Below are 22,561 nucleotides of genomic sequence, written 5' to 3' on the forward strand. Positions count from 1 at the left end.
AAGTCTCCAGTTTTCCCTAAACATTCTGTGAGCAGCACCAAGGACATTGTGTGTGATGAATGAAAAGTTAGAGAGACATCTGCCAGTCTACAGCTCCTTTCATGACTTGTTGGCGCCAATTTCAAGCCATGTAATGTATTTTATATTTCACATAATGTGGCACAAGAGAACGGACGGGAGAAACTAATCTGCACAGATTCATCAACTGTTTCAGTTTCCTGTTTCATGAAGGTGTGGTTTATGACGCAGAACGATTTATGGCATTTGGCAACTTCCTTCTTGAAAGTAAAACTGATAAATTTGAATGTTGAGCTACACGGGGAGACAGCCAGCAGTGTCTAGAGTTATTCTTTAGCTATGGTTTTAGGGTTACGGTTTATGGTTTCTCGCACAGGGTAGAGAAACAGCTTAACCATACTTATCTTATTCTTTTGGGTTTAGAAACCAGGAAGTTTACATTTTAAGTGGGTAGAGACTGAAAGGTAGTTAACATGTTTAGCAGATGCAAAAAAGGCTCAGGTAAAGTCCAATCCAGGTGGGTTATGGTGGAGTATTAGTTTAAAACAGCTTTGCCTCATGGATTTCCTCACATGACTTTTGAACTTTGAGCCGTTGGCACGTGTTGCCGTCCGACAGAGGACAGAGATGACCGAGCACCTGATGAAAATACTGATTGTTGGTGATGGAAATGTTGGGAAATCCTCCTTTGTGCATCGCTATGTGGACGGCCAGTTCAACAAGACCTACAAGATGACAGTAGGAGGTAGGACTGCTGAAGTTTATCATTGTTCTGTGGTTTGGATTGTGTGTGTGTGTGTGTGTGTGTGTGTGTGTGTGTGTGTGTGTGTGTGTGTGTGTACTATTTCATTATTGCTAAACTTTATACCTCCAGTTCTAGGGATTTTTTTACACTGTCGGATCATTGTAAGGTTTGCATTATCTCTGTATAAGCTGAAAAATGTGACTCATAAAAAACCCTTTTAGAACTTTTCAAATCTTATCCAAAATACTTTGTCAAACAGGTGAGCCCTTTCTAACATTCTTCCTGTTTTATTACCAACAAATCCTCATGATAAATCTAAAACAAATAGTCCTCCTCCCAATACTTTATGACTGACCCCTACCCTCCGACCCAAACATTTGCATGTTAGCATTGTCAATGTGAGCATGCTAGAGCGCAGACATTGAACTATGTACAGCCACACAGAGCCACTTGCATGGTTGTAAAAGGTTTATTATGTTCATAAAACAGCTGGACACGGTAGCCTTTAGCAAAGGGAGTAAATGGTGGATTGGTTGGGAACTATTTCCACCCAGAGATTACTGTAATATACTCCTGGTGCTCTAGCGATTAGATGCTGTATGGGGGATTCACTGATCCCAGCATGTTCTGCTTTTCAATGAACTGTTCTGCAATATTTGCTGTGGTATGTTCTGCAACATGACCTGTTTCACCAAGGATAGTTTGAGTAAAAATCAAATCAAACTTTCACTTCTGTTTTAGTTTTCTCACTTCTCACTTATTTAACAGCAATTCACTTCTTGTCTTTTTTCTGTCTCTAATATTCTGTAATTGTCTAGTGGATTTTTCTGTGAAGCTGCTGCACTGGTCGGATAAAGAAAAAGTCAGACTACAACTGTGGGACATTGCAGGTACATAACATCTTCCAGGAGATATTTATGAAGTGGATGGATATTTGGATGGATGACAATGTGAACTCTGTATCCTCCATCCAGGCCAGGAGCGTTTCATTTCCATGACCAGGGTCTATTATAAAGGCGCGTTGGGCTGTGTCATCATGTTTGACGTCACCAGCCCGTCCAGCTTCCGTAGCTGTCGCCATTGGAAACAGGACCTAGACAACAAGGCTATGCTGCCTAATGGACAATCCATCCCCTGCATCCTGCTGGCCAACAAGGTGAGTCAGAGTATTTACTGTAACTAATGAATGATTTATCATGAAGCCCTTTTGGCTTAGTTTTAAATAAATGAGCATTGTACTGTTGCTTGATGGATTAACACTTTCAGCCTCAGTGAACCAAATGAATAAAGAACCAGTCTTTTTAGATTATTACAACATTATAAATAAAAGGTAAGGTTGTTGTGGTTTAAAAGAGCAATATTTTTTTAAACCTTTTAAATTTAAAGACTTAAATTGTCTCTCTGCAGTGTGACTTAGCTCAGCGGGTTGTGTCAGCAGACAGCATCGATAGGTTCAGTAAGGTCAACGGCTTCATTACATGGATGGAGACTTCAGTCAAAGAGAACAAGAACATCGGAGAGGCTATGAGGTAACTCGAGAAGAGATTATAAAAACAGTTCAGATGATGCAGTATGGATAAAGAGGTTGTGTCCAGTGTATTACGTCATTTTTTTACCTCCAGTTTCTCCAAAATGTCAGACTTCATCCTATCATGTACCAGTCAATGTACACCCACTAAAAGTGCTTTTTTGTGTCACTGACAGGCTCAGATCACCTGAGATTTAAACTTAGCTTGCTTCCTATTTGCCTTCATTATAAATGTTAACAAATTGTTGTTTGGATGACTATCGACCACTTTGTGAAAGCTAATGGGGATCCAACTTAAGAATAAAGAATAAAGATTGTTATTTTAAGTGTCTGACATTGTGCAAAGGATCCCTACAGAGACAGACCTTTTGTTAGGTAGCCACCAGACTCCAGACACAAAAAAAGGTCATTTTATTGATGCCATTGTAACGCTGACTTGTAGTAGACAGAAAAAGTCACTTTGTTAGTCTTTCCACATTTTTTTCCATTATCTTTTTCAGCAATCACTAGCTCTGGTTTGGTTGAAATGAATCCTCATTCACATGCACTTACATGTTCTGTATAAACAAAGCAGAGACCGTCTCAAGCCTGGGAACCAACACAGGGTGACGTCATTTTCTGCTCAGGATGCCAAAACCTCACTATATCTTTACAAAGCAAATATTTGTCAAAGGTCCAGTGTTTAGGATTTACTGGAATCTTGTCGTGTAGTTGCAGATAGCAACTCCCTTGTTTCCTATATTCAAGTGATTATACACTAATAGATCTTCCTAAATGTTACACACTGGACCTTTGATGTTTTAAAATCTATATTTCATTTAAAATCTACACTTGTGGTTTTTACCCAACGCTTCCCATATTTGTCAGATTTCTTCTTTTTCTCTTGTTTTTTTAAATCTTTGGCCAAAGTCTGCACAGATCACAGACTGGTTTACACTAAGAAACAACAAGGATGCGTGGGTAGCCTTTGTCGTCATTTACAGGCAAATGGAAAAACGTGCAAGACAGTAACATAGAGTGTACTCAGTTTTTTCTTAAAAAACTCATGAGTGACGCATGAGATGTTGAAGGTTGGCAAAGGCAGGAATTGAGTGATTCTGAAAAAGTAAGAGCATGGAAACAATAAGACAACTGATAATGGACACAGGCTGCTGTGCATCCTGTTAGTAAAGTACTGTAAAAGTGTAGCTTGACATGTTTGGGAAACTAATACCGCTGAGATAGACGCCTATAATTTAATTGGCTGTATAACTAATAGCTGGACCTATGTTGATGATTTATAGAATTTACATTTCACTTAAAGTCACAAAATCTGTTGTGTTTCAGGAGGTTGGTGCAGGAGATTTTGTCAGTTGAGTCCAGTCTGGACCCGTTGGAGCCAGGACCTCAAGACAGCACTTATTCCCAAATGGACAACAGCAGAGGAGGAAGCTGCTGCTGAAGCACTGCTTTCACACTACAATCGCAGGGACAAGCAAACACAGCCAGCGCCTGTTCATTAGTTGTTTGAGGTGCCTGAGCAACTGAGCAAGGCACTTCCACCTCAAGTACTTAGTGCGGCTGTTCGCTAATAGGAGGAGGCCAGTGGAGACATCCTAGATGCTGATGTAAGGCGGTGTATTGTTTCCAGTACACTAATAATCTTCCCCAGATAACAAATAGTAAATGATAACAGCTATCTATCTATCTGTTTTGAGCATCCAGTGACAACTTTGTTTCTGCTGAGCCAACACATTCTCAGCAGGGCATTAAATACCAGCATTTTGTCACACCCCTCAGCGTCTCCATGCAGACACAGAAGGTACCCCTTAGCGCCTGTTTGAGATGCAGTGGGTTGTCATGTAACTCCATTGTAACAAGAAGGTCAGTGTGGGGAGGTGTTTGGGGTAGATGGATGGGTCAAACAAACACTTTCAGCCAGGAGACCAGGATTTGTGTCCCTTGCAAAACCAAGTTAGTGAAAGTTTTGTTTCATAATGCTAAGTATGTGATTTCCGTCATGTGCAGTAATGGCAACATGTGACTAACCCTAACCCTTGCATCATGCAACATATTTATTTTAACGAAAATTATGATGTAACCCTATCTAACCAAGTAGTTTTGTTGCCTAAACTGTGACTGTTTCACAACATTCACTACATGTTAAAAATGTGTCTTAGTGGAAACAAAAGGTGCCCTTGAGCTTCTGTACTTAGGGGTGTGACAAAACAGCATTGGTATTTCATGACCTGGGATAAGAAGGTGTTGGCTGAGCAGATCGGTGGTGTTCATGTGTGGGTCTGTGTGGCTCTAAAAGGACACTAGTATTAAAGTAACACACACTATCTCACTGTTTTCAGGGTATGATTAGAAAATACTTGATGATACTCATGGGAAAGCAACACCTCCGGTTTTACTGGCACAAAAGCCTAAATAAAAATTTCAACTTTTCTAGCCCTTTAACCCCATTTTCAGGACTATACTACTATACTTTATGTATGTATGAGTACGTCAAACCTTTTTATTCTAACCTTTAAGAGTGTGAGAGGAGCTCCACATGGATAAGATGTATGTGTACTGAAAATGTATGTCTTAGAAATCTCCCACAACTCTATCTGCAAATCAGCTGCCCCACATCAGGTCCCAACTCGAAGGTTAAGGAAGTAATGGACCTTCCATCCCTTCAGATTTGGTGTGAGTGGTATTCTGTCAATGATGTACATAATTATTAAACATTTTACAAACTTACTGGAATTTTCATACTGTATATTTTTAGATATGCAGCAGCAGGAACAGTTTAAAGAAGAAAAGGAAAACTGGATGGGTAGCACTTGCAGCGATTTATGGCAGAACAGACAGATAAAAGAGCGTCACCTACAGAAACTTTAATCTGCTTCAACATACAATCATACTGTTTGACTTACATCTCTGAGAAGAGTACACAAAGACTTTACAGACAGCAACTGTTCAACTGTTGTAATTTGGGTGATGTAGAGAGGCAGACAGCGAGGACAAGGAGGAGAGAGAGGAATGAAGAGAAACAGAAGGAGCAGAGGGATGGTGTGTGTGTGCTTATTTAATGGGAGGCCTCTTGGTGTTAGAACGAGGTGTGGAGCGTGTTCAGTGACGCCGCCAAGCCACCTCCTCCAACAGGCTGAGTCAGATAGACACATGGCGTCCCCGTGCTAACAACAAGGGGTGTGTGTGTGTGTGTGTGTGTGTATGCACCTACACACCTACACACCATTTGCCTTACTGTGTGTGTGTATGCACACACACACAGTAAGGCAAATGGTGTGTAGGTGCTGCTGTGTTTGTGTGTGTTTTTTTGCACATGGCTGTGAATGTGCCTCGGAGACGTCAAGAACTCACACATATCCTGTCAACATTCTGGTTTTGGTTTGTCAACCTCAGCCTTTAACAGCATAGATTTGTGAGTAAAATCCCGCTGTTTTTAAGTCCAACATAGTCTTGAATGTTTGCTGTTACAATGATAATCAAAAAGAAAAAAAGTAAAACTCCATCTTCGTTATTGTCAGAACTACACCCATTAACTATTACAAAGAAATCTCTCTGTTGCAGAGAAAAGCTCCAGTTAATTCCTAATTCAAGTTTTCTTTTAATGATATCTTCAATGTATCCACCACAGAAATATGGTAGTGTTTTGAATAATCTAATGATATTATAAGTATATATCAGTTTAAATTATTTTATCTTGTTTATGAGAAGTCTTCTTTTCAGTTTGGTATGACAGATGGTCACACAGCAACAGTCTACATACATGGTATTCATTTTGTTCAAGTTTCAAGTTTGTACAGTTGGGGTTTCCTGATTGAAACTTGGAACATCAAATAAATGAGATTTAGGATATGAAACATTCAGCATGTGGCTCATTGTCCATGGAGAAAAATAATGGGACTTTTGGAAACCCAAAAGAATTCTTTCCAATCCACGACTCTGTAATATAACGTTAAGTGAATTTTAAAAGCAACCCAGTTTCGTAAAAGATTGAGTTGGATTTTCTTTAAACCTTTATTTATTCTGGGAAGTTTAAATTAGAGCCAACATGCACAAACAAATCTTGAAGCTGTTTGACTCTAATGAAACAAATGAGGACAATTGAGAGAAACAGGTGGAAAATAACAGGAAGATCCTTTTTTTACTCAAATTCAGACACTTTCAACTCATGCAGACTCATCTCTTCCTCAGTTCACAGAGCCTGAAGTAAATCTGCACCCATTTGCATCAGTTCACTTATTTCCAATGACTTTGTATGCAGTTGTAATGTCGCTAAAATTCACTTTGTGTTCATTTAAAACACATTTTTAGAGACCTAACAGTGTGGTGTGGTGAAATGTAAAGAGCCACTTCCTGCTGAAGCATGAATGTAAGTGAAATTTCAACCTGTCTGTTGGAAATCTAAGATATTTTGTGTTTAAAGGTGGTATTGTGACCTGAACGTGATGCTAGAGAACCCGAAGCGTGTGATACACACCAGTCCACTGTGGCAGTGTCACACTTTCAACATATTCTCATTCTGCTGGTAAGATAGACTTTCAAAATAAAGCTTGCTTAATTAGGTTTTGGCACGAAAACATTTCTTTTTAGATTTGGAAAAATATCGTAAGTTACATTACATTACATTACATTAAGTACATTACATAAGGAAAGTAAGTCAAATTTGACTTTTGACATCACACTGGACTCAAACAGCAGCCTCCTGGGTGAAGTCCTGTGTTTGATCCATCCATCCACCCCATCCACCTTCCTACCTGGACTTTGTCGCTCTTTATACTGCACCGTCTATTACGCGCTTTGAAATGAGACTGGGCTGCAGGGGGTGACCAAGCAACATATGGACAGAAAAGACAGATGGACATAGCCACAACAAGGGCAACCCAGTCACACACACACACACACACACACACAGTATTTTTGCACTCCTGTGGGGGATTTTCTGTCTCTCTATGTGTAGGCTTCTATTCTTATCACTGAGTTGGAGGAAGGCAGAAGCTCTTGGCCGTGACTCAGTCATCCACAAATGCTACAATTCTGGAGAACCCTCAACCAAACGACCGGATGTTGGACAGATGGACATTTTGTCAATGTGCCTATTTGTCAGGATGTAATAGTCACTACACAATGAGTAGGTCATCGTGCCCCATCATGTTGTTTTTCCCTTCCTCTCACAACATCCCAGCGGTTACAAGGGCATTTCAGCAGGACTCATTATATGTAAATGGAAACACTGGCTGCTGCAGAGAGAACATTGTGGAGCTTTTCAATGCTGGAACGTTCTCTCTGTTCATGTGTGCCAGTCTCCAAAGTCCAGTGTGAAGTGGAATCTAGTGCTGAGGTTGCAGTTTGCTACCAACTGAATACCCCTCACCTCAACCCCCCTTTCCAAGCTTGTAGGAGAAACTACGGTGGCCACGAAACTCACAAAAAAGTTTTGGTTTGTCCGTTCTGGGCAACTGTAGAGACATGGCGGTTCAGCATGGTGGAAGAGGATCCGCCCCCTCTGTAGATATAAAGGGCTCATTCTAAGGTTACAACATTTCATACTGCAAGAAGTGGAGTTTATTTATTGCTTGCCAAGTTATATTTGGCCTGTTTGTTACCAAATAATAAAAAATTGGAATTTTATAATCATCTTCAATTGGAAATGTTGATTTTTTTTTTTTACTGTATCTATTAATATTTGTAATAAGTATTATGAGTGACAGTACCTTTAGGTTTGTAGAGTTGGTGGTTCAATGAAGTGAGGAAGCACCATACCCACTGGCCTGCATTAACATATGCATACAACGTGGTTGCCTCAGCTATACTGATAAATGGTACGACGACAGATCGCGGTATTCTACTACGGCTGGGGGGGTGACAGGTTGTATCTGTGGTAACTCTTTTACGATTCTGACTTTAGTTTTTTCAGTAGCTGTTGGCAAAGTCCATTTTGATTTTCTCTCGTCCTTTTATCTTACAAACTTACAACAGCTCAGTATCACCTGTTACCTTGCAAGGCAGCTGGACTCACGAGATCACGAAGTAACAAAATCACATGAGAATCCATCTTGCCAGGCTTCAAGCTGCACACTTAAGTCCGAACCACAAGTGGTTCAGAGCAATCAGCATCCTATTAGGAACTAATGGCAACAATGCATGAGCTACACACGTGGTTTAAAGCTAGGTGTGTGTTTGACTGTTTGCTCGAAAACAAAGAAGAGGTTAACGTAGCTGCTGCCAGCATCACTGATATCAGAACTGGAGATTATCACTTCACTGAAAGAAGAGCAAAGAACAGCACCGAAGGCTTTTTTTATTTTTATGGAAAAGATGTTTTTGCTCTTCTAGACTGATGGTTCATCCAGTCACCTGCCAAGTATTGGCGTGCCCTTTTCCAGACAGTGTCCAACGATGATTTCCCAGATGGTTCTGTGTAACAAATCATATAGCGCAGTAAGGTTATATCACCTGTACCTCGTCACCTAATCAGAGGACTTGGTCACATTACAACAACTTGCCCCTTACTCCAGATTTTAAACAATCATTGTCTTGGATCATGGGTGCCAGACTTTGAGATTTTGTCCAATCGGATCTGTGGACACTGCAGATCTTTAAAAAGCAGCGCGAGGCTTTTGTTCAGTTTGTTTTTTTATGTCACAAGTATGTCTTTGTTTTTATATCTTTCCATTTTTATGCTCTTTACCATTGTTCTGATTGTGATGTCTGCTCTTAAAAGGTGCTTTTGCTTACTGTCTTTGTAAGTAAGGACAAAATGGAAGAAATTGAAAATATGATTTCTGGCAGCTGAAGCTTTAAAAGATGTGGCAGTTCCCCCTTGTTGCCATTTGGGGCCGCCATTAAGCATCAAGCCTTAAGCTTTAAGCATTAAGACATTAATGATGCTGATGCTAAGGAACAACCATATGATGCCAAAGATAAAAAGCATATAGCATAAAATGAACAACTGAAACACTGTGATCTTTTAATTTTTCCTTCAATCAGATTAAAATTGATCTTTATATCTGGTTTTATTAATGTTACTCCACTACATCCCACATTTATTTAGGGCTTCATTTCTTTCTTTCCCAGTAAACATAATGGATGATGACAATGAGGTCTGGCATCAGCACATCTCTATTCCCGGCCTCACTGCTTACCAACCGTGACGCTCGGAAGCAACAGCGTAGGAGGCCTCCCACCAGCTCATGTGGGCTGACTGAGTGCCCTCTTTCATATCAGAGGTGTCTTTTGCGCTAAGCAAGAAAGCCATAGAAGGAACTGTTCTTCCTGTGTCGTGATCATTTACATAGTCCACCAGAACATGTGTTGCTCCCAAATGAGTGTTTATTTCATCCTTTTTTTAGCACATTTTTCACATGTTGGCTTTTTTCCTCCAGTCTATTATCTTGATCAATAGGCTAATTATCACCTGTATGAACAATATGTTTGAATTTGATCCCTTGAGTTCATGTTGTGTCTTTAGCTGCATCCAGTGGTGGAAAGTAACTAGGATTTAGTCTAGAGCTGTCCTTTATAAAATACAGCACAGTGTAAGATTAAACCCCTTCTGTACCTGGTTTCAGATGTGTATTAGTTGTTTGCAGACATTTCTTCTGCAAACTTCTCAGATGGTTTGATTTACATCCCATTATTTCATAGTAGGCCTACTTTTACTTTTGATACTCTGAATATATTTTGGTGATAGGATAAGTAGTTTTGTAAAGGATCTACCACCACTGGCTGCACTAGCATCATACAGTCATAAGGACAGATACTAACTGAATGAACTATGAGTTTATAGGGGAAATCAGATGAGACCAAATGAACCAGACATTCATTATGAAGTTCTCCAAAAACATCCCGTGATGTCGAGAAAACAAAAGTTGTTGTCTCATTATCTCAAGAAATCAACTTTTTGTTTACTCAAAATAACAAGGTAATTAACCTGTGATCTCGAGATAAGGAAGAATTCACTTCTAAGTTTATCACTTCAAAGAAAACTCTTAGTTCTTAAGGAGTATTGTAATAAGTAACATTCATTTTATTTCAGACGTTGTCCAGCAGGGTAGCTTTAGTTTTACTAAACCGTGACTTATACAGATGCAGGTGGAGGAAAAGGTTCCCCGCAGATGTAAAATACAACACTTCAGCAAAAGAATTTGCTGATTTTGCAGCAGTAGCGTCAAACCTCCCCGAGGCCTTGAGACGAGACGTCAGCACCTTGAAGGAGTCGCTCAAGGACCCTTCTGACCCTCCTGGAGTAACGCAAGCAAACAAACACTTGCATTGTGGATTACGTTTTACATTTTTATGACTGAATTGGATAATGACGAAGAAGACACATTATCTGGATCATCCACAGCTGTAGCTACTCAGATGAAGGTTGCATGACTTAAAGTTTATCTTCCTGCTTAAAGTGAAGTAATGCAGTGATGTAAAAGAGTTTCCACAAATCAACCATTGTTTTTTATTCCTTTGTGTTTTATTCTTCTAAAATACTCATTTTGATTTGATTTAAATTTATTTTTATTTCAAACTTTTTCTACAAAATTAGATTGTTCAAATTAGTGTTCATTACAACCACTTTTTGTGGGTGAATAATAAAATATATCAATTGTGATTAAAGAAAAGTCTGATGATTATTATATGACAATCTGTCAAATGACGCTGGAATAGAGTGACAGCAAATGGAGAAAGCCTCATTTTGGGGATTGTTCATGTCGGAATTCTTCCACCAACAGATCCTCGGCCATCTGCTGATAGCGAGTCACAGAGAGTAGGAGGCAGTCAGACAGACAACAAGTGGAGACAGGAAGAAGAAAAGGACAAAGAGACACAAAAAAACACACTGTCCAGGTCAAGTAGCTATGTTGCTGACCCACGCAAACATTAATAACCAGGTTAAAATAACCTGGATGCTTTCCAACTAACAGACACATGGTCAGAATTACAGATCCTAGTCCAACAGACGGTAAAGCTTAATTCCTTTGCTTTTAATTGAGGAGGACACCAACCAACACCAATATACAGTTGCTCAGACTATGCTAGATATTATATAACCATCTTTACACATTGTGCAATAGAATGTACATCAGTGTACACCTCCGGGCATACTTCTGCAGATGCCATGGGGTATGTGGAGAGCTTGTGCAGTAGCTCAACTAAAAGAAAAACAGAAATTATTATTTGAATTTTAAAAATATTGAATCAGAACAGAGTATATAAACTACTAGAACAGTGAGCAGAACCGCCTGCAGCTGACTTTCTACGTCCTGAACGTAGAATAGATAGGTAATAGGTAGTAAGGTGAGGTAATGATGGACAATGGAACAGAGGGGGAGACAGACTGGAGAAAAGAAACAAATATAGTGAACAGAGAAGAGTAACAGAGAAAGACCAAAGCGACAGCAGAGAGACAGAAGGAGCGACGTAATGAACAAGTGAAAGCAAATAAACGAGCGATGCCAAGAGCAAATGATGGCGGTGTTATCTTCCCGTTTCTTGGGCTTATGGATCTTACAATTATCTAACCATCAATATGTCACAAATGGGCCGTGATTCCAACACTCATATAATCCAATTTGTTTCTATCTATCTATCTATCTATCTATCTATCTATCTATCTATCTATCTGTAAAAGGTCTACAATGTAAGTATAACACAAAAAGTTAAGAAAATAAAGACACCAAATGATTTGCACATTACTACAGTAAACTATCCTACACTGCATACTCTATACATCACTATACAACATATATGGGCCACTGCATAGAACTATATCTATGTAACTATATCATAACAAAGAAAAACAAACTGTTATAATGAAATAATGAATAAAATATAATTATATTGATGCTGAAGGTTCTGCAATAAAGTACAGAAAGACCCTAAATACTTATAAATAATAAAGTGCTGCTTTTAATTTACCAGTATGGGTTGTATTGTGTGGAGGAATACAGCAGCTGCTGAATCAATCAATTTAATCAGTTTTCAATTAAATTTGTAAAAAAAGAAAAGAAAAGTGAAGGGGACTGAATACTTGTGTTTAATAATGAAATCAAATGGCAAAGGTGGGAACCACAGCTACAGAATATAAAGAAAAAACTAAAACATCACAGAGAGCAGGTTATCTAGGTTATCGATCAATATCAGCTTTTGTCTCCATTTCAGTTTCAGCTACAGTATATGTGCAGTCAGTCAGGAATGAAAAAGGCTGCATTGTTCAGAGAAGAGGCGCTTTTTGATGAAAGGATCTTCCGCTGCCACTTTCTGCCTTAGAAATGGACTTCCGTCTTTCCATGCCTCTCAAACGTGACCCGGCATCGTACAGGGGATGTAGAACCGACCAATGGGAACGCTGGATTTTAAGCACGTCGGGGTTCACGTTTGAAAGAGCTAGTGGTGCATTTATGGCTGCGGGAAAGAAGAAATATCCGACTTTTTTACGTTATATTACGATTCGTATAGGCTCTCAGGCGGAAAATACAAACAATTAAGCTTCTGTTTTAGCTTTACAACACCCTCGGATTATGTAATCACCGTTATTATAAAATAATTGGCGCCAAAGTACACAAAATGCTGTATTTCTTTACATAAAACAAAAAGGTTCAAAGTGAATGAAGGTCTTTCATTATATGTCATAGTCAATATCCCTACATTAACAATAACACGTAGTTGAGCCGTTGTCTTTGCTGTCATTATCCACGTATAACGTCAATAACTGCTCTGACAAGTGGACGCTTTCAACAAGTGGGCTCCCGGTTGTGCTTTTAACCGCTGCGCCTTGAACGCAGCATGACAGAGGGCTAGGACGCCGGAGCATGCGCAGTAAGCCAAACTCTTATGAAACAAACTAGTGCAGCGGCAGAAAACAGGTACAGTGAGACAAGAGGGATTCACAGGCTACAGGCACCTACCCGGCGTATAGCACCTCTCCGCACATCAAAACCAAGGGAAGAAATGCTTCTATCTTTGGGCTTGACATAAATATCACCTCCGGGGAGCCAGCACAAGGTAAGACGGGTCTTTTTGGTCTCTTTGGGGGTTTAGTTTTAAGAGAAAAACCGGCTATACATTCATAAACAGCGCCACCACTTACATAAGGATTGCTCTGGTGACCCCGTTTTGGGCTTCAGAGATGTTGGTTTTTTCTTGCCAGAGACTTGAACTTTACCTCAATTATATTTATCTAAACCGGTTAAGACTCGTATATTTTCACAGTGGCACGCCCAGCAGCTCTTTATTAGCAGCGTTATTTAATTTCTGGGTGAAGTTTACATAAGGTAGACACAGAACCAGTCTCCCATTCAGAATAGACGCTGTGACCTAATTTCCATTTGCAGAAGTCATAAGAGCCACCACTGGGACTTGACACTTGAGATTTAGCAATAAAACTGCCTTTTCAAAAAACATCACCTGCTCTGAAATATAAAGTCTGATTGAATGTGAAGTGTGCCAGTGAATTAGTGCCATTAAGATCTGAAGCATTAGCTGGGTGTTTGTGTTTACAGTGGAGTCGACCTGTGTAATTCTCATTTAATACAGTGTTTCCTGAAGGTCACATTGAATAAGCTTTCAGAATATTCCCTTAAGATAGCTTTATTTTGCTAAATGTTAAGTGTTAATCTAATTCATTGTGAAGTGACAATACTTTTTTTTCCACTGTCCTAATTACAATGTAAAACTTGTGAGGGTCATTCCAGTTTATCAGAACCCTCCATCTTTACCCACTCACACACTCAGCGGGTGTCCCATCGACCCCGTTCCCCCCTTTTCCACCCCACCCCAAACCATTTGTGTTAGTCTTTACGGGGGAATTGTATATTGGAGTTGTTTCATTGAGAATGACAGATAATGAGTATTCTCAGCGCTGATGACAAATGTTTCTTTTTACGCCACAGAGGCTCCCCTAAAAAGATCTGGTCACCGGCTGTTGGGTTTGTGCTACAGTGCCGGAGAAAACCGACGCACATTTTCGATGTCACACTGTACAAATCAGCAATGTGGCAGAGAATGTGTTGAATTCTGTTTCTATTTGTGACAAATAATGATGTTCTACTATAAGCCGGGGCTCATTTAAATGTAAATGCAACGTGTAATCGCAGATGCTCTGGAGCCATACCTGCTCCGGGAAGTCATTTCTCTGTGCTGCTGATGATGCATCTTTTTTTTGAAACCACTGATTTGAAACGAATGTCAATCTAGCTTCACAGAGCCCAGTATGGCTTGAACTTTTCTTGGGAAAGACCCTGATTGTCCTGGATGCTGGTGGTCTGGTCCAGTCAGGAGCGGCTTAAGCGGCTTCATATCTTATTGATTAACTAATGTTAAAACTTTGATCAAGTAAGAATATATTTGCAGACAGTGTGCATCAAGTTGGTACATTTATAAGCCGCTTTTAAGTTTGTAATTTGCTCCTTCATTGAGGATGGCAGTTACATTGTCTTCTAAGGCCTCAAGGGTTAAGGTTATAGGGGTTCAAAAAACACCTTTATACCATGATAGTCTCATTAGACTCATTAAACTCATTCTGATCACAGGTTAAACATCATATTTGAAATTGTTCTGGAGGTCCCAAAGTTTCCAAAGAGGCTACATTTTCAGGAAATGTGTGTTTGATAATGCACATCTATAATATTTCCATTTGATGGAGTGGAGGAAAACAAAAAAAGATGAGTTTTGGGTTTGATTATTTCACTCATTAGTCAGATTTTCTCACTGACTTGTAAGACACTTTATTCCTTCCTATAAACTACATTCTAGTGAGTGAAAGATGTATTCAATGGAGCTCAGGTAATCCTAGTTGAGTGTAAGCTTTGCATGACATGATAAAACATTGTGATAGGGTGTTAAATCTTTTTGGAAGTCTTTGTGGATGTGGGAGAAAAAAACCTTGTTGGTTATATGAAAAATTCTAGTTAGATATGGACCCAAAGTTCGGCCCAGAATTGGAAGAGGTTGATAATTAATTTTTACCTTTGGGAACATTAGTTAATCCTAACTCTGCTTGAATATACATGTACTGCTAAGATACAGCGTGATGCTGCCGTCCATTTCTGGTCCCTTGTGTTTGTCCAGCGACTTTTATTATAAGAAACTATTTGTGCTTCGATCCATTCAATCAGCCCTTCAAAAAGTAGGATTTCTTTAGCAGAATTTTTGTTTCTGTTTTTATGGCACAATGTCAGAGCTCTTGGACTACCTAAGGGCACCCTTACTGAATAACCATGTATTATTTATACTCAATGTTTTAAAGATGGGGGAAGAAAGGAAGAAAGTTTTGAGCTGTGGCATATTGCCAGCAACAAACTGTCTTATTCGAACCCAAGGAATATCAATTCTGTTTGTAACAGCTTGGAAACTGCGTAAACGAGTGATTGGTTATGAATGAATTTCAGCTTTACAGCAAGTCTCAGAAATCGCCCACTATATTTCACTCTATTTCTGTTTTATTGCAGACAGATGAATGAAAAAAAAGGGATTTCTTTGAGGCTCCTTGAACATTATTTTCTTTTCAATCTCTGAATGAAGCACGCTGGCCAACAAGGTCTCGGGATCAACCAATCAGTCAGTCAAGAGATTCAGTAAATCTTATGAATAAACCTGCAGGAAAGCCAAAGGGCAGCTAGCCAAACAGCTAATTATCCCCTGAAATTAGTCAGCGCCTGGGGACAGTCAGGGACATTCTGTTTTTCTTCCACTGCCATCAGCTGCTGTGCTGTGTACCAGCCAGCTATTTGTTGACAGGAGTCACACCTCGCCATATCATCCTTGCATGGACAAACTAAACTAAATGACTTTTACTGGGATAAAAAAACAACCAAGAATAGTCGCAGCAGCATAAAGTTACCAAAAGATATACAGGGGGTTTGAAGTGAACACGTGTTAGGCACCAAAAGGCAGTAAGAGTTGTACTGTGTATGGCAGGTCAATCCCTTAATGTCACCTGTCACGCTGGCTGCTATTGAGGCCTTAATGTTTTAATGCCTCAGTTTTTACCTGTGGTCAGGCTTTGTCCCGACTTAACTGCGGCCCAGTTAATGCTCCCTCTGACCATGAACCAATCAAATCAGTAGTCCCGTGGCTGGTATCACACAGGCTTTAGATAGGCTGCATGTTCTATACATAGATAGCTAATGTACAGGGACACATTCTAAAGAAAACTGTCATCTGACCTAGTTATAGCTAATAGAAAAACCTTGGTGGGTAAATACTGTATTAGTCTTTGAAGACACATATTTCCTCTCCTAGATGTCTGTTTTTAATTCAATTTTTGATTAATTTGATTACTTGAAGAACTTATTCCTCACATAACCACCTGGCTCCTCCAGGTGAGAGTAGACTCATAATTGACTCAAAACCATTAATTGACTAATCAAATTGGAGATTAATTTAATAGTTGACAGCTAATCGATAACAACTCTAGAATGTAACTAATACGTCTTTGACTTAACAATAATACATAGAAAGAACAAGCAGAAGCAAGAATTGTATAATTTAATATCATAATTACAAAATGTTTAATTTTACTTTTGTTCTACTTCAACAAGCGCCAAATGCCTAAAAATGTCTCTGCTGACGACAGAAAGCATAGGAACTCTTTGGCCGGAGCGATGTGATGGTGTTCCTGTTCAGATTGTTCTGTTCTCGGCACGTCCCACACGTTTGGCAACTGCTACAACTTGGATGCTTCAGTTATCTCTCCTGCTGGGAGACATTCAGTTTTGTACCAGTGACCTGTAGTATTCTGTTGTATCCACCATTCAGCGGTTTTCAGCTCTTCATTGTCCGCTCTGACCAATTCCTCTTCTTCATCACTTTCTCCTTTCAGAATAAGATGGCCCCAAACTCCATCCACTGGTTCCGTAAGGGCCTCCGACTCCATGACAACCCAGCGTTACAGGAGGCGATCAGAGGCGCAGGCACAGTGCGCTGTGTTTACTTCTTGGACCCATGGTTCGCAGGCTCCTCCAGTGTCGGGGTCAACAGGTGGAGGTAGGATGATTATTTGTTTTTATTTTATTATAGTAGTGGTATACAGAGACTACAACTGCTGGCTGTGTAACATACCTGTAGTAGAATCGTATGCTGACACGTAATCTGACGATTTCATGGAACCATTTTACACTAAAATTCGTTTTTCCGAATCTGTGGGTCACAAGGTAAACGTCAAGGGTCGTGAGATGATTAAGAGGATAGAGGGGCAGAAAAAATAAATTTGTGCAAGAAAAAAATTCAGCTTTTTTTTCCCGAAACATTCCTCTAATCATTGCTTTATTTCTTGTAAATGACTTTACTTAAACAAAGAAATAAACTTTTGTCTTTCGTTGAACTCATCAGACGTTCATTAGACATAAGCAATCAATAACAAGTAAACATCCCTTTGTTTTAGGGGTCACCAGCCAAAAAGGTTGGGAGCTACTGGTTTTAATCAATGAATCCAAGTATTTTACAATTAAAAAATAAATAAAAAAAAAAGTATTATGCTTATTTTACTTGCATTAAATGTCAAATTGAAAAATGTGATATGTAATCTTGTTTACATTTTTTTTTTTTAGATTTCTTATTAATGTTGTATGTATAATGTATGTGATATTGATTTCACCCAGCCCTGTAATTGTGAACCACCAATACTTAAATGGATGCTATATTATGACAAAATAGCAACAATCTTTTAAAGAAGCTGTAATCCATATTTTTCTAATAATGATAATAATGTATCAAATGATAATGAGAAAACAGCGCAACATTACAAAGGGGACACTCATAATTATAACCTTATAGAGAATTGTCAGCCAAATCTGCTGCTCCCCTCAGTTTCATGAGTTTTCAGCTCATTGTTTAGCTGTCCAACCCACAACTTTAGTAGTACAACTATAGTTTCATAAAGGCGAATTGAAGCTATTTCATTCATTTTTGTACAATAATGATGACAGTCAGTCACAGAAGAACTGTAAGAAGGTTTGACTCATCCATAATGAGGAGCTCACTGGTTGAGAGGAGAAACGGGGGGAAAATAGGAGCCACAGAGCTGCAGTGCTTCAACACGCAACATGATGTCAGCATTTCTCTGCTTTTGAAGCACCATTCGTTGGCTTGAAGGCTTCCAGATTTTAAATGGTCAAGGTGGTGGAGACTCTTTTTGAATGCTGTCCAGTCTTTTTACATGAGGGAGAATTCGGAAAGTGAAAATCCATCCTATAAATTTGTTAAGACTTCTTTTCTAGCCATCTGTTGTGGTTTTAAGTACCACGGGCAACAACAGATTGTTTTAAAAAAAGACTCTCTAATTAAAGTGGATTTAACAGACGATATAAATAGGGGTTTACAGCTTTGACCTGGATGCACCTGCTCAGCCACAGGGTGCTCTTTTGTTTTAGTCTCTGCTCACATACAGTAATCCCCATTATAGAGGTCAGTTGGCAGGGCTCTGCGACTGGATGAATAGGTTACAGCAGGAGTCCACCTTCTCTGAACGAGCAGGCTCTAGAGGGAGTCTTAGAAGTAGGTTATTAGAAAAGGTGTACAACCTGCACTGCTAAATGGTGTGTAAATAGGCTGTGTGAGTGGGTGACTGCGGGGGGGGGTGTCTTAAGCTCAGCATTTAGAGAACGCGTGTGAGTTCACGTGAGCGTTGGGTCTGTTTGTAAACCGCCATATCTGCTCTGCAGGGGAGAGTCAATATCACTCCAGCGTTCATTGCTCGCTGGCCCATTTTCGCTCTGAAGTGCTATTCGTGGGCTCCGCACAGGAATAGTCAATATTGAAGTCAGTGACCCAGTGATATCCATCTGATTTGTGATACTAAAAATGTTAACAGATCACCAATGGCGGCGGCCCCCAGGCAGGAAACACACATCAGTGATGCACATGCCTGTTTGCAGCTCACAGATTCCATAACATGATTTGTAGCTAATTGCAAATGCACTCATTTGTTTTTGTCAGCCTGTCTTCATGAGGATAATAGTATTCACTGATAGCATGGAAGCTTTGGAAACGCTTTATTTTATAGGTCCATATTTGCTTAGAATTTCCTCGGAAGGCAAATCATCCATCTTTGCTCACTACAGCTTATCCTTTCTTACCCTCAGGTGTGTAAGAACTACAGGTTATAAACTTCTTTTCAAAATACAAAAACGATGGGTTATCTTATTGGTATCCATCATGAGAAGCAGGTAATTATCGGTTATCGTATCGGCTGGAAAAAAAAGAAACAATTCATGCATCCTTATCATCACGTCATGTTCAGTAAGACAGGAAAGCTCCCAGAGTGGCTAGGCTGAAGAGATTTGACACAGCTATAAAACGCAGTATATATACAGGAGAAAGTCCTGCAGCCTCCACCTCGCTCACTCTGGAAAAACTTCAGACTGGAAACACCCGCAGTCTCTTCTTAGAAAACACAGACTGGTCTTCTAACCCTAATCATCCCAATTCCCAACAGCTTCGTTTCAAGGAGTCACCATGGTAACTGGCAACTTTCAGCTGAATATGAAACTAACTGGCGACATTATTCTACTGATAGTTGGCAGTTAACAGTGCAGGTGATTAGTACAGGTACTGAGGTGAAACATCATCCGGCCGTACCTCTTACAAAGTAATTTGCAAAAACAAAACAGTGGTCATACCACGCTGTTGAGCCATCCTAAATCACCACACGAGAAATTCCTTAACTGCTACAGCCCTAGATATTACATCAAATGGAAACATGGTGACCAAAGGGTGGAGGAGGATAAACTTCCTCAAGGCAGACTGAGGTGATTCAGTAGCTCTGTTGGACAACCAACATGATTTATATTCATTGTGCTTTGAAAGAAAGCATCAGTTCAGGGGAATATGTGTTTATGTTGGTAAACCCTCTTCTGAGTCTTTCTCAACTTTGAAGAAAAGCAGGCATCTTTTTTTTCACATTTTCAATTGAAGTGGGCAGAAAATTGCAGAATCTGCCCCACTTATCTGGGCTGAGGCAGTGACGTACAACAAACACCGCTGTCAGACTCAAGGCTACAAGGCTTTTATCTGCAGAAGCTAAAAACCCACTGATGCACTGAGGTAAAATTAAGACTGATCTAACAGAATTGAGGTCACTGCTCTCTGCACTCACAGACATGTTATATTTCCATGTCACTGTGTTATGCACACTGTGAAAGGATTGCATTTTGAAGTCATTTAGAAAGTGGGGCACCCTGGTAGCTTAGCTGGTTGAGCATGCCCCCCCCTCCCCTTACTTTCAGGTCCCTCTTTAACTGCTCTGTCAAAATAAAGACGATGAATATCTCTTAGATTCTTAAGAAACTCATTCATCGTGTCCCATATATAGACAGCAGGTGAGCTAGACCAAACAGATGTCTGCAGCACTAATAGCCATCACATGCTCAGGCAGTGACACTAAAACCTGTCCAGCTGCCCTGCCACCTGCAGGTCTGTGTATGGCAGGCCATCATCCAATTAGAACAGTTATGTTTACCTTAAACTGGGGCTAAAAATATCTTTTTATTTAAAACCATCTTTATGAATGGGAAACCTCCATCTGCATCCATTTGTGCCAACCACTGTGTATTTGATCCAGTTCATAAACCAATAGTCTACATCCATGCAGAATAGAGTCTGAGGAGTTTATCTGTCATATGTTACTTTTCTCCTCCTGTCCCATGCTCTAGGAAAAAAAAACAGAATCAAAAAGGTATTCCATTATCAGTCTAGTTCTAGTTTCCACCTCATGTCTATAAAGATTATGCAAATTAGAGAAACATCTTCATTGCATTCATTATCCAGTGTTTGGTTAATGGTAGCATAATGTTTCAGTTGCCCCACTTCCACTATTAGGTTGCCTTATTTGCCACGGCTTTGTGTGCCCAACAGCTAGTGTGAGTGCTCAGTAAATGTAAACAACTTAACCATTATAATGACTCTATGAGCCTAACTGCTTCATCACTGGGCAAGGCACCTAACTTCTCCCGGAGCGCTGTTACATGGCAGCTCATCCACCATCTCTCCACATTTGCATGTCTATAAGCCCTGCATGTGCTTGATCGTATTTCAGGTGTGTGTGTGTGTGTGTGTGTGTGTGTGTGTGTGTGTGTGTGTGTGTGTGTGTGTGTGTGTGTGTGTGTGTGTGTGTGTGTGTGTGTGTGTGTGTGTGTGTGTGTGTGTGTAAAACAAAGAGTGAAAAGAGAATTTCCCTATTAAGGATTAATAAAGTATTGTGTTTGAAAACAATGTACTGAAAGAGCTCTCTAAAATGTACGTGAAAAGTAAGGTCCAAGCTTTTATAGCCAAAGTTTTCTCACTGAAGTCGGAAAAAGAAAGAACCGTTTTTGTATTTCGCTTCGGTGTCGTCTCTTTACCAGTTTAATTTCTTGTGTTGCCATCTTTTTCTATAGATTCGGGCCGTGTTGTCAGTCGTTTTTTTTTTTATGAAATAAAACGTTTTTTACCTCAGAAACTCCAGTTAAATGTGCATTTTCAAGTCCAGATTGAGCAAACAGCAGATTAAGAAACACTGCAACCACAGTGGTAGATAACATAGGAGTGCTGAGTAAAGAGTTTGAGCTCTGGAAGCAAAAACCAATAAAGGTGAAGCTAATCAATTTTTTTTCAGTCTAGGGGAAAATGTGAGAATTGTCTGTGCAACAGATGTAGGTTAGTGTGCCACTGCATGAAACTTGTGAGAGGTTATGTGATTGTGACCTACTTGTGGGAAGGCTTTCTCGCGTGGCCTGTTACCCGACGGATACACGCTGGAAAACCCTGGAGGTGCAAAGATAAAACACCATACAGTGCATCCGTTTGAAAATTAAACAAGTTGTCATTCATTATCTGCGAAAATACGCAAGATCTGAGGTTCCAGGCGTCATCAGGAGTTCTCCAGTGGCCAAGGTTGCCAACTCTTCCCTCCTTTTTGAAAAATACCAAACAGTGAAGTGAAACCCAAAGTTTAACAGTTGATGTTTCAAACAAAATGTGTGAAATGGACTCAATCAGAATTGTTGTTAGCAGTTGCCAGGTGGGTTTTTCCTATGCTTGTGATAAAAGGCTCCCTGGAATGATGGGAGTTGAAGCAAAAACACATTCCATTAAAAATAAAAGAAATGTTGGCTTTAGAGGGCTGTAAAACATATTTGTTTTTTCTAAAGGTTTACTGCTTCTTGTTCACACTCTAGAATATGGGTGAGTGTGTCCTCCTTGCTGTGTGTGTATGCGTGCGTGCGTGGCCAAGAATGAGGTTACTAGGCTTAGTGATTGTACTGTGGTGCAGTGTGTGTGTGTGTGTTCTTACAGATGTAGGC

At 39.8% G+C, this 22,561-nt stretch overlaps 1 protein-coding gene and 1 pseudogene across 3 annotated transcripts; both read left to right on the forward strand.

The window, feature by feature from the left end:
- Positions 1–284: 284 nt before the first annotated feature.
- On the forward strand, positions 285–7,929 carry LOC127376944 (ras-related protein Rab-7L1). 3 transcript variants are annotated; one of them, XR_007887579.1, is made up of 7 exons: positions 285–763; positions 1,582–1,653; positions 1,738–1,919; positions 2,171–2,292; positions 3,618–3,898; positions 6,712–6,813; positions 6,984–7,929. XR_007887579.1 is itself a non-coding variant. In XM_051424433.1 (5 exons), exons 1-5 carry the CDS (start codon positions 646–648, stop codon positions 3,730–3,732), a joined length of 609 nt encoding a protein of 202 aa, XP_051280393.1. In that variant the 5' UTR covers positions 285–645; the 3' UTR covers positions 3,733–5,018. The 3 variants fall into 3 exon arrangements, 1 of the variants encoding a protein (XP_051280393.1); XR_007887578.1 differs by having other exon boundaries at positions 6,712–7,929; XM_051424433.1 differs by lacking the exons at positions 6,712–6,813; positions 6,984–7,929 and having other exon boundaries at positions 3,618–5,018.
- Positions 7,930–13,114: 5,185 nt separating this feature from the next.
- The window catches only part of LOC127376910 (cryptochrome-1-like), a 29,945-nt pseudogene continuing 20,498 nt past the window's right edge, over positions 13,115–22,561 (forward strand).

This window comes from Dicentrarchus labrax, unplaced genomic scaffold (genome assembly GCF_905237075.1).
Source record: "Dicentrarchus labrax unplaced genomic scaffold, dlabrax2021, whole genome shotgun sequence".
NCBI classification, from domain to species: domain Eukaryota; kingdom Metazoa; phylum Chordata; class Actinopteri; family Moronidae; genus Dicentrarchus; species Dicentrarchus labrax.